An 11,946-nucleotide genomic window follows, 5' to 3' on the forward strand; every position below is an offset into this window, starting at 1 on the left:
AACTTTTTGTACAGAGTTTCACCAGACCCTCTTTTTAGGGTCGGGCGCCGCGAGACTAAACCGCTGATGGACCTGTGATACAAAAAGTTATAACTGTACTGAGCTACATACATCACCATGCACGTATATTCTATTAGGCCCCTATTCGGTGATTATTAGTTTCTCATCCAGCCTTTCTAATTATTATGATGCGGGCGGGAGGGTATTACCATTATGCCATTATTTTATAATATTAACACACTAATGTACAGACCTTGTCCAAATTGTCTTTTTTTCTTACTACAAACATTTCCTTCACTACTTTTCGTGATCGCCAACTGTTTTTCGACAGTCAACTGAAAGCCTGCTTTGATGAAGTCGATAGAGCACGATTGCAACTGGCACTGCAGCAATTTGCTAAGGAAAACAACAGTTCTCCTGGTGATATATAGCGCATTGTAGCATTCATCAACAAAAATTATAACAGTTTGGTATCACGTGTTCTTCTGAGCATGCGCAGAGTAAATAATGGCTTACCATGCGGTAGCTTAAGAAGGATGCGGGAGGTGGATGAGAAACTAATAATCACCAAATAGGGGCCTTATTGTAATAGACTACGTATACGTAGCTATCATGCATATCAAAATTTTTGCCCCCAGATTCCTGCATAGGTCAGTTTTGTTTGTTTCATGTAAAATAGCTCCGTCTTCTAAGCAAGCCACCATAATTTCCATGCACGTAGCTACTTTTGATTGATGGAGATGTTGTTTAATTCATGATCAGAATCCTTGATGAAAGGTGCATGATTTGAGCCAGTGATGTGCTGAAGTTTTTGTGTAGTCATAGAAGGAAAAGCTAGAAAATAATTTCGTATCATGAAATTTATGTGTTCAGCTGTGCAATAACACTCATAAAAACATGTGTAGCTATTCAGCATTCTTTACAAATATCTCTGTAAATTAACCTGTTAAGCACTCAATAGTCAATACAATCGGATCATCCACAGAATGATAGCAAGTTTAGCGAATTCAATTGAGGGTAACTGCTTGTTGGGAATTTTCCCATCAAAATTTCCAATAGATTTTATGTATAGAGTGTATATTATGTTAGCATCAGCCGTGAATAAATGTCACTAACTCACTAATAATATGTCTATAGCTATGACATTTTCATGTGCCAGTATGGTCGGTATTGGATAGAGAAATCCAAGGGCTTTTTTGTTGTATGGTGTGCTGTAGAGATTATATGCAAGCTAAATTAAAGGTTGTAGGTTAGTATTTTGTACATCTATATAATTATAGTATGTAGTTAGGAATGGCAAGGAACGATGAGGTTTTCGATCAGCCTGTGTATGGTTGTGAAAAGAATATAAACAGGCTAGCATATTTAAGACTCATGCTAGAGTTTTAATTTTGACCATTTGACAATTCCATACATATGTTTTGATAGAATGATATACATAGCTAGATAACTCCTGTATAAGGGACTTCTAAATAGCTCCTAAGTGTATACAAAGTAAAGTACCATATATGCTGGTAAAGCCTATATGTAGCTAGCTCCTGTAAGGAAGAATGGCAGGAGTTAAAGTAGTACATTTAAATCATTCACTTTATACATACACATAGCTAGCTATTTACCCATAAATTTTCTGAACAGCAACTACATACTTAACACTATATATCATACAGGATTGTGCATACAGAATACCAAATATACTGGCTAAATTTAGAAACTGTGACTATACAGAAATAGAATTACCATGTATGCAGTTGGAATGGCGTAATATGTACTACTTTCTTTCCTTGACCTAGCTCAGTAGTTAGCTATCATAAATCACACATAAGACCATCTCCATGGCCAGACACTTGATGTGTGCATCAAATTTTATGGTCATATAATAAAATGTAATTGTGCATATCATGATGTATTGAATGTGACTTCTCTGTTTCCACAGCATGTCACAGTAGTTGTACTGGACTGAACAGGTGTACTGGACCATTACAAAGTGATTGTTGTAACTACTTGGATAAAAACCGGTGCACTACTCAGTGTAGTACAAACATGGTTGCTACTAGTAACACTAACTACTCCTGTGTATGTAGTGGTCTATATACTGGAGCAGATTGTATGGGTGAGTTGCTGCAAGTTACTTAGCTATATAGTTACACTTTTTACAATTTGCTGCAATGTAAATGCATTGATTAAGTTTCTTTTATTTGACATCTTCTATCCCACTGAAGCCGTACATCAAAGTAAAAAGTAGAAGTATAATTTATGTAATAGTTGTAACATGGATACGAGGGATTTGCTTCAGTAATATGTATGCCCAAATCCTGATGATGGAAACCCTGGGGAATGAAAGTTAGACTCCAGTAGGTTAGAATCCTTTTAAGCCTTCTCACAGGTCCCTAGTGAGATAGCATTCACAGAATGAACATAATTTACACACTCAAAGCTACTCAAAGCCATATCATATTCTAAAATAAACTTTATGAATGCTTCAAACTGTGGGATAGAAGGCATGTCATAACACATTATCAACACCTCAATTTTACTAGCAATTGTCACGTTGTTTATAAAGTCAAGTGGTTCATAGTTTGGAATAGAAGCTAGTTAAACCACACCTGTCCTGCACTCGTAGGATATCTGTTATCAACACCTTGGTCTTGACTTTGGGTTGATAACAACAATATCCTATAACTAGTACCAAGAGTTAATAGTAGGACTCTTGATAGTAGGTATAGGTGTCCTAGTTTATACCTAGCAAAGTGAAACATTTTAGCAAGCACATGCAGGGAGGAGAACGGTGGTGTAATTCTACTATATTATGTATTATTATAGCTGTGTAAATTAGTGAGTGTGTGTATACAGGGTGCAACTAAACTGCTTGGTTAACTTTTTTGGGTGTTTAGCTAACTAGACAGTATGCGATTACAAGAGTGTCATAGAGTCGCCCTTTTATTTCTGATGAAGCAAAAACTGTTTATCAAGCACTTACTGAGTAGCCAAAAACTTTCCTTTGTTACAACCACTGGAATCTTCTTCTCCAGCACCCGAAAGTATATTAAATGCCTTAAAAATTGTAGTTTCTTTGCCTTCTAAAACTCCTTTACAAAGCCTCAAATCCCTTTGCAAAGGTTTTGGCTTAAAATGGTAAATTTCAGCTGTGTAGCAATGATTTTCACTATCACATGCCATAGTAACTATCCAGCTAGACTTTAGTTATGATGCCACAGCGGAATATACCCTGTGTCTGAGTCTGTCATCCACTGGTTGGGATTATATACTTTCAGCAGAAGTGCTCCCTTTGCAACAACCACTAGAATCTGGTGAGCTGGGTAGCTATAATATTATATGCTCCTCACTTTGTGCTGGTAACAAAAGTTACTCTAACAGAACAGCAGTCAACCACTCCAACAGAATAGTTACATTGTTACATTTTTATATCCCTTGAAACCGCAAGTAGCTACTTAAATTACATGTGACAACACAGTAAAATTACTATCTCAAGACCTTTAAAATCATAATCTTTCCTAGGGATGTGTCTCTGAATGCCATGTATGATTCAAAGTAACTGATTGTCATAGGGTTTGTTCCACTACCCGTGCACACATGATCAGCTGGAATTTAAATATGAACAGCGAATTTTGTTATACCCTCTACTATATAACTTCAATGTTTCTATTGCAGTTTGTAACAGATCTCTGTGTCAACATGGCATGGCCAGTGCAGACTGCACTGGTTGTGTGTGTGATAGTGGATACACTGGAGTACACTGTGATAGTGATATCGATGAGTGTGATACACCAGGGGGTTTGTGTCAAAATGGTGGTAGTTGTACCAACACTGATGGAAACTTCACTTGTGATTGTCCAGTCACTTATGGTGGTTCTATATGTGCAGATCAGTGTTATGCATGTTGTGATAGCCCCTGTACTAGGGGAGGAACTTGTATCAGTAACAATGTGAATAACTACACATGTATGTGTGTACCTGAATGGGAAGGACCACGATGTCAAGATTTTGTAGGTTAGTTCTAGATTTGTTACACAAATGTACATGCTTTAAAGTGCTAGATAAATAACTTATGTTTACTCTACTAACTCCACTGATATTCTATACTAATAGGAGGATGCTACAGTGATCCTTGTATGAATGGTGGACAGTGTATTTCAGACATAAGCATTGGTACTACTGCATATCAGTGTAGGTGTCCAGTGGGGTTTACTGGAATGAACTGTGAAATGCCAATTGACTACTGTGCTAGTACTCCATGTCAAAATGGAGGATGGTGTACCAATAACCAAACTGGGCCTGTATGTGAGTGCTTGCAGGGATTTATCGGTTAGTCAGAGCAATACTGTTATTTATAAACTGAGTACTCTGACATATAGTCCATTACACATCATTTCACACAGGTTCTGACTGTGGACAGCCAGTGCTAACCTGCAATATAGAAATTGGTGTATGTGGTGAACATGGAAGCTGTGTTAACAGGACAACTGAAAACAGAATAGCCATATTCTGTTCATGTGATTTTGGATATATGGGTGATTTTTGTGACACTCCAGTCAGTGACTGTAGTATGGATCCTTGTTATCATCGCGGGTAAGCTAAAAAACTAGTTTTGTTTAGTGTATATCTACTTCTTTTTGCAGCACATGCAATCCATCTACTAGAGCTAATGCTCCGTTTGCCTGCACATGTGAAGGAGAATGGAAGGGTCATTACTGTACAGGTATAATCAACATTACATGTTAGCTGTATGGTTACATCAAGAATTCTTAGAGTGTTCACTCCGGTGTGGAATTGGCCGATCTGATGTTCAGTGCACCAGATGTATATGTGACAATGATATGTGCAGTAAGTAGCTAGAGACAATTATTTCATATGTTTATACTGTGACTACATATAGCTAATTTTAAGTTTGTATCTTTCAGATCCCAGCTCTCCTGATGATGGTGGTGGTTCTGGTAAGTGCACTGTATATAATACAATAAAATAGACTTTTATATTCATTTTACAGATATCGGTCTTATAGTGGGAATTGTGTTGGTAGCAGTGGTGGTTCTCATTATAGCAGTAATATTGGCACTGATAGCAGTTTACTATATCAGAAAGAGTGGACAACATGACACGCAAAGACCAAAGCCTCAACAAACCTTTGATCAGTTTGAAACAAAGCTTGTAACGATGCCAAAATTTACAGGATCTTTGCTGTAAGGAAACAGCTAGTACACACTAAGTTAACCTGTGGTGATCACTTCAAATACTTTATAGTTTGTACATGTCTTAACCCATAATGGTGTTTATAGATTTTAAGTGTGTAAGTTTTTATGTTCTTAACATTCAACAGAGCCCTACATGCAGTGACTGCTTAATTTTTTTGATCTTATGTATATAGGAGGACATCATCAACATTTGGTTCTAGAATTCATCGCAATATTCCTAGCACGGTATGACTTTGTTGTATTGAATTGTAATGGACCCTCTACACAAGTGTCCCCAATAATGTCCTATATCCTCTATAACACCATGCCTGGTGGAAGGTTGTATTTGTAGTTCCTGATGACAGAGTTATTTATGCGCATTATTATTCAGGATATAACCCTCCACCTAGTATCTTCAAATAAAAATAACATTTCTATTCCATGATCTTTATGCAGGAATACCAGTAGAGGGAACAATCAAATTGTAATTTTAGATATTAAGCTTAATGTTGTGGCTTATGCATGCACTTGCTTATGCAACTATTATACATGAGCCAGATTCTCAAAACACTTTGCAGGGCATATCCAGGCATTTTAGAAGCCTCTTTGGATTTTACACACTACATAAAGAAATATTTGCAGGTTTCCAAAACCTATGAAACAAGGAACATTTTATAGCTTTATCTCATAATAGTTTTTCAGTGTCATTTAGTGTATTACTGCAGGTGAAAAGATCAATAAAGCAGTCAAGCAATACTAACTACTCTAATAGAACAGTCATTTAGCTGAAGTGAAAACCCCTTTCAAAATTCCTACATACATCCCTGACTTTGTGCCTTGTAAAGTTCATCACATGTACGTATAGAGCTAATCTTTCATGCTAAAACAGTTTCTTATAATTTAGTGACTTTCTTTCATTGCAGCATGAAGATGACCACCACGAGGAAACTGATGATGATGATAAGAAGTTGTTGACCTTTCAAACATAATAGCAGTAAATCTTGTGGTGTTAAAATGACAAAATTGTGTGTGGTTATCAAGTTGATATTTTATATCTATACCTAAGCTGTGAAAGAAGGGCGCATGCATGAGTGAAAAATTTGTTACAAAGATGGCAGCCATGAAGTGGCTACGGCCAATGATTTTAATCATGAAAACATGGCCATGTCATTATTAAGAATTTCTTGTATTATAATGAAGAATATTACTTGTGTCTGATGAGAGGATTTGTAAGTAATGTGTGAAATATGGCTCAAAACAAGATATGATGATTACAACATTAATTTTTAAATTCATATCACAAGTTCTAGAAACAGTTTCTTATAAATGGCTCTGTCAAGACCTAGACAAGAAGCAGTTTGGTTATACATATTGTTGTTTCACAGTTCAAGAAAATATCGCCACTAATGAGTAAAACTGTAGGTGTGCCAGTGTTGTTTCTATGTTATCTATCTTCTACTGTTACCTACGTTTTCTTGTAGGCAGATTTAGGGAGTGCATGAGATGCTGAAGCACTATATATTCCACCCTCCAAAATGTTACTGTATGCTTATTGTGCTATAGAACAAGTACAATTGTATCTTCAGCATACATGGGTATACTGAGTATTATTGCTGAAGTGCTCAGGATTAACCTTTAGCCAAGCTTCATACCGTCCATCTGGTAAGTCAAACCCTTCTTTGTATCTGCGAGCATACTTCCATTCTTGTTCAATGGTGAAGGTGGGTCTGACACAATCCACAGTGGTTGCAGAATTACTATCCACTCACCTGACTGATCAGCTGTCTTACTGTTCTCTACAGAGAATGTATATATATATCATTAAAGACACACGGTAGTGTGTCGTGCGGCCAAAGAAGCCGGCGCGCCACACCGTGAGTATATTTACAGGAAGAAAGTAAACGCGATTTTCACACCTTTGCAGCTCCGTGATTCCTTATCCGATTGAAACCAAAGTTGCTACAGAGGTGCCGGCTAGGTAGGGGAGTCCACATTCCAAATTTGAAGAAAATCGCTCTAGCCATTTCCGAGATACGAGCGGCCAAAGTTTGGGTTTTTTTTCTTCGTTTTTTTCTTCTACTACTTCTTTTCGCACACTTTGCAAAATCCGAAATAAAACACGAATGCGTGCTCCAATCGGGCTGAAATTTGGCACACTTAAAGGGCTCATTAAGGCGAATCTCAGTACCAAGTTTGGTAGGAATCCGATGAACATTCACGGAGTTATGACCGATTATTTGCGTAAAATAAGGTCGAAGGTCTGTCACGCCCACAGGGTAAACCGCTAGGAGGAATGAGCTGAAAATTGCTATGTATATATATATATATATTTGTTAATGTACAAACTCAATCATGAGTATATTCGTACATATGTAGTTAGCTACTTATTTACAAATTTATATAATTGTTAAATAAGTCAAGAGATGGAGCTTGGATAATATGATCATCTAGTTGGTTCCATAATTTTATTGTAAAAGGAAAGAAGGAGTTCATATAAGCATCTACCCTTGTTGGCAACTGCAGAAATCTTTGATGGTGACCTCTAGTTGTGGTGTTGCTTGGTCTAAACTGTTGGTGCACATTAATATCTACCATGTCATTAATTATTTTATACATTAGTGAGGCTCTCAAACTATTTCTTCGCTTCTCCAATGTGTGCCATTGTAAACTGTTCAACATTTCTGTCACACTAGCTGTTCTATTATAGTTATTCATCACAAACCTTGCTGCTCTTCTCTGTACCATTTCTAATTTATAGATGTTATGTTCATGGTATGGGGACCACACTGTACTGGCATATTCTAGAATGGGGCGAACAAATGTATTATAGCAGTAGCATTTAACTGTTGCAGGACACTTTGCTAGATTCCGTTGTAAAAGACTTCTTACTGAGTTTGCTTTTGCAGTGATCATGTTAACGTGTTGTGTCCATTTAAGATTTTTGTCGATAATGACACCCAGATACTTTGTATGACTTACTGATGGTATTAAGGTATTAGATAGGTAATAGGATGATTGAACATAATTCATTTTATTGGTAATTCTCAAAAATTCAGTCTTTGAAGGATTAAATGACATCTGCCAAACATCAGCCCATTGTGATAAAGTATCCAAATCATTCTGAAGGGCTACCACATCTTGTTCAGAATGAATACTTCTGTAGAGTAAAGTATCATCTGCATACAACCGAATTTTTGATGAAATATTGTGTGCAATATCGTTAATGTAACATAGAAACAAGAGTGGTCCCAACACTGACCCCTGTGGCACTCCTGAAGTTACTTTACACAGTTGGCTATATTCACCATTCACAACAACTTGTTGGGATCTGTCTGTCAGGAAGCTTTTAATCCATCTTAATATATTTCCACAAATACCATAGTGACTAAGTTTGCTGCAGAGTCTGTTTATAGGTACGGTATCAAAGGCTTTAGACATATCTAAGAAAATTGCATCAATTTGTCCTGATAGGTTGAGAGTAGTGGCAAAGTCATCAATTGTTTCAATTAACTGGGTTTCACAAGACCTTCTGGATCTAAAGCCATGTTGTTGGTCAGCAAGAACATTGTGTTTATTTAAATGAGAGTAGATATTTGAAGATATTATATGTTCTAGGGTTTTGCACACAACACTGGTAAGAGAAATTGGCCTATAATTTGCTGGTAAACAGCGATCCCCTCTCTTAAAAACAGGTACCACAAAAGCTTTCCTCCAATCATCAGGGATAATTCCTTGTTCTAAGGATCCTTGGAATAACATTGTAAGGCAAGGTGCTAGTTCTGAAGAGAATTCTTTCAAAAATCTGGTTGGAATATTGTCAGGGCCACCAGCCTTTTGAGCATCCAAGTTAGACAGTAATTGTGTCACTCCTTCAACATTAACTTTAATACAGTCCATATCTGGAAAAGGTGGGCCTGGTACTTCTGGTGTTACTGAAGTATCTTCTATTGTAAACACAGACTTGAATTGATCATTAAGAGCATTAGCCTTATCTGTATCATCTGTGATTGTGTTCCCTTCAACTGTCAGGGTTGTGATTCCAGTAGTATCTTTACGACAATTTTTAATGAAAGACCAAAACTTTTTGTTGTTCACTCTAGGGTCAGATATTCTTGACACATAATTGTAGTATGCTCTGCGGCATTCATGCTGAGATAACTTTTTTATGTTTTTGTAGTTGGACCAATCACTTGCTAACCCAGTAGAACGGGCTTTATTATATAACCTTTTCTTTTTCCTACAGATACGTTTGGTTCTGGTGGTGACCCATGGTTGGTTGAATCTAGAACTAGGATATGTGTAAGGCACAAGCTCCATACAATCCACACACATTGCTTTGAAGTCATTCCACATCTTCTGTACACATGAAGTGGTTGTATTAGAGCTAGTGAAACTTGAAGTAAATTCTGTAATAACTTGTGATAACAGTTGGAAGTCAGCTAGATGGAGTAACTATCGTAGGAGTGCCTTTTTGTGGTTTGAAAGGAATCCAGTTAAAGGCCATCGAGATATAACACAAAACCCAACCTGTGTCACAATTACGCGATCGATTTTTATGAATAAAAAACTAATAGTTTTCACGCCTACCAGGCAAACCGCTTAGAGTAGTGAGCTGAAAATCGGTGTGTGGCTGGAATAATTATCATAGAAAGTCCGTGCAGTAGTACAGAAGAATCGGATTACAAACCACTGAGTTATGATTCCAAAGCCAACTACGTGTAGCATATGCGAGATCGAGATACTCTAATAGAACAGTCACCCTAATAAAGCATTCAGCTACGTTTATAACTTACTCCATTATAGAATTATATTACATTGCTAGTTATTCTGTAGGGAGTTCAGCTACATACAGTTAATCTTATAGACAATTCAGCTACAAGCAAGTCACTCTGTAGAGAATTCAGCTACAAATATGTTGCTGTAGAGATTCAGAACATTATAAGTCACAATGAAGAGAATTCAGCGATAAACAAGTCACCTTGTAGAGAGTTCAGCTACAACAAGTCACTCTGTAGAGAATTCAGCTACAAACAAATCACTGCGTAAAGGGTTCAGCTACAAAAAAAGCTACCCAGTAGAGAGTTCATCTAGATCAGCTACAAACAAGTCACTTTAAGCAATGTTCAGCTACAAGTAACTCACTCTGTAGAAAGTTCAGCTACAAACAAGTCACTCTGTAGTACAAACAAGTCACCGTGGAGAGAGAGTTCAGCAACTAATCAAAAAACCACCATGTAAAAGAGTTCAGCTATACAAACAAGATATAACTCTATAGAGAGATCAGGTAGAAACTTAACAGATCACACTGTAGAGAGTTCAGCTAGAAACAAGTCATCCAGACTAAGTAGAGAGATCAACTAGAAAACATCACCTTGTAGAGAGTTCAAATCACCCTGCAGATAGTTCAGCTACAAACAAATCACCCTATAGAGAGATCAGCTAGAAGAAGTCACCTTGTAAAGAGTTTAGCTACAAAGAAACTACCACGTAGAGAATTCAGCTATGAACAGATCATCCTGTCGAGAGTTCAGCTAGAAACAAGTCATCCTGTAGAGAGATCAACTAGAAGAAGTTACCTTGTAGAGAGTTCAGCTACAAAGAAACAACCATGTAGAAAGTTCAACTGCAAACAAATCAAACTGTACAGAGTTCAGCTACAAACAAATCACCCTGTAGAGAGATCAGCTAGAAACAAGTCACCTTGTAGAGAAATCAACTAGAAGAAGTTACCTTGTAGAGAGTTCAGCTGCAAACAAACCATCATGTAGAGAGTTCAGCTGCAAACAAATCACCTGTAGAGAGTTCAGCTACATACAAATCTCCCTGTAGAGAGATCAGCTAGAAGAAGCTACCTTGTAGAGAGTTCAGCTACAAAGAAACCACCATGTAGAGAGTTCAGCTGCAAACAAATCGAATTGTAGAGAGTTTAGCTACCAACAAATCACCATGTAGAGAGTTCAGCTAGAAACAAGTTATCCTGTAAAGAGATCAGCTAGAAGAGGTTACTTTGTAGAGTGTTCAGTTATGAACAAACCATCATGTAGAAAGTTCAGCTGCAAACGAATCACCCTGCAGAGAGTTCAGCTACGAGAAGATCACCCTATAGAGAGTTCAGCTAGAAGAAGTCACCTTGTAGAGAATTCAGCTGCAAAGAAACCACCATGTAGTTAGTTCAGCTGTAAACAAATCATCCTATAGAGAGTTCAGCTATGAACAGATCACCCGGTAGAGTTCAGCTAGAAACAAGTCAACTTGTAGAGAGGTCAACTACAAACAAATCTCCCTGTAAAGAGATCAGCTAGAAGAAGTTACCTTGTAGAGAGTTCAGCTACAAAGAAACCATCATGTAGAGAGTTCAGCTGCAAACAAATCACCTGTAGAGAGTTCAGCTACAAACAATTCACCCTCTAGAAAGATCAGCTAAAAGAAGTCACCCTGTAGAGAGTTCAGTTACAAAGAAACCACCATGTAGAGAGTTCAGCTACAAACTAGTGACCTTGTAGAGACATCAGTTACCTTGTAGAGAGTTCAGCTACAAAGAAACCATCATGTAGAGAGTTCAGCTGCAAACAAATCACCTGTAGAGAGTTCAGCTACAAACAAATCACCCTGTAGGAAGATCAGCTAGAAGAAGTTACCTTGTGGAGAAGTCAGCTAAAAAGAAACCATCATGTAGAGAGTTAAGGTGCAAACAAATCACCTGTAGAGAGTTCAGCTACAAACAAATCTCTCTGTAGAGAGATCAGCTAGAAGAAGT

The 11,946-nt window shown here is 37.4% G+C and overlaps 1 protein-coding gene across 1 annotated transcript in view; it reads left to right on the forward strand.

Annotated features, from left to right (window-relative positions):
* LOC136268265 (fibropellin-1-like) overlaps positions 1–6,254 on the forward strand; it is a 7,687-nt gene extending 1,433 nt beyond the window's left edge. The window contains exons 2-11 of the mRNA XM_066063552.1: positions 1,934–2,110; positions 3,670–4,008; positions 4,108–4,323; positions 4,398–4,587; positions 4,638–4,717; positions 4,768–4,842; positions 4,920–4,952; positions 5,006–5,198; positions 5,384–5,435; positions 6,113–6,254. Of these exons, the coding sequence (XP_065919624.1) occupies positions 1,934–2,110; positions 3,670–4,008; positions 4,108–4,323; positions 4,398–4,587; positions 4,638–4,717; positions 4,768–4,842; positions 4,920–4,952; positions 5,006–5,198; positions 5,384–5,435; positions 6,113–6,178 (1,421 nt within the window). The 3' untranslated portion in view covers positions 6,179–6,254. The remainder of the gene's footprint in view (positions 1–1,933; positions 2,111–3,669; positions 4,009–4,107; positions 4,324–4,397; positions 4,588–4,637; positions 4,718–4,767; positions 4,843–4,919; positions 4,953–5,005; positions 5,199–5,383; positions 5,436–6,112) is intronic.
* The last annotated feature ends 5,692 nt before the right edge of the window (positions 6,255–11,946 follow it).

Source organism: Dysidea avara, chromosome 10 (genome assembly GCF_963678975.1).
Source record: "Dysidea avara chromosome 10, odDysAvar1.4, whole genome shotgun sequence".
In the NCBI taxonomy this organism is placed as follows: Eukaryota; Metazoa; Porifera; class Demospongiae; order Dictyoceratida; family Dysideidae; genus Dysidea; species Dysidea avara.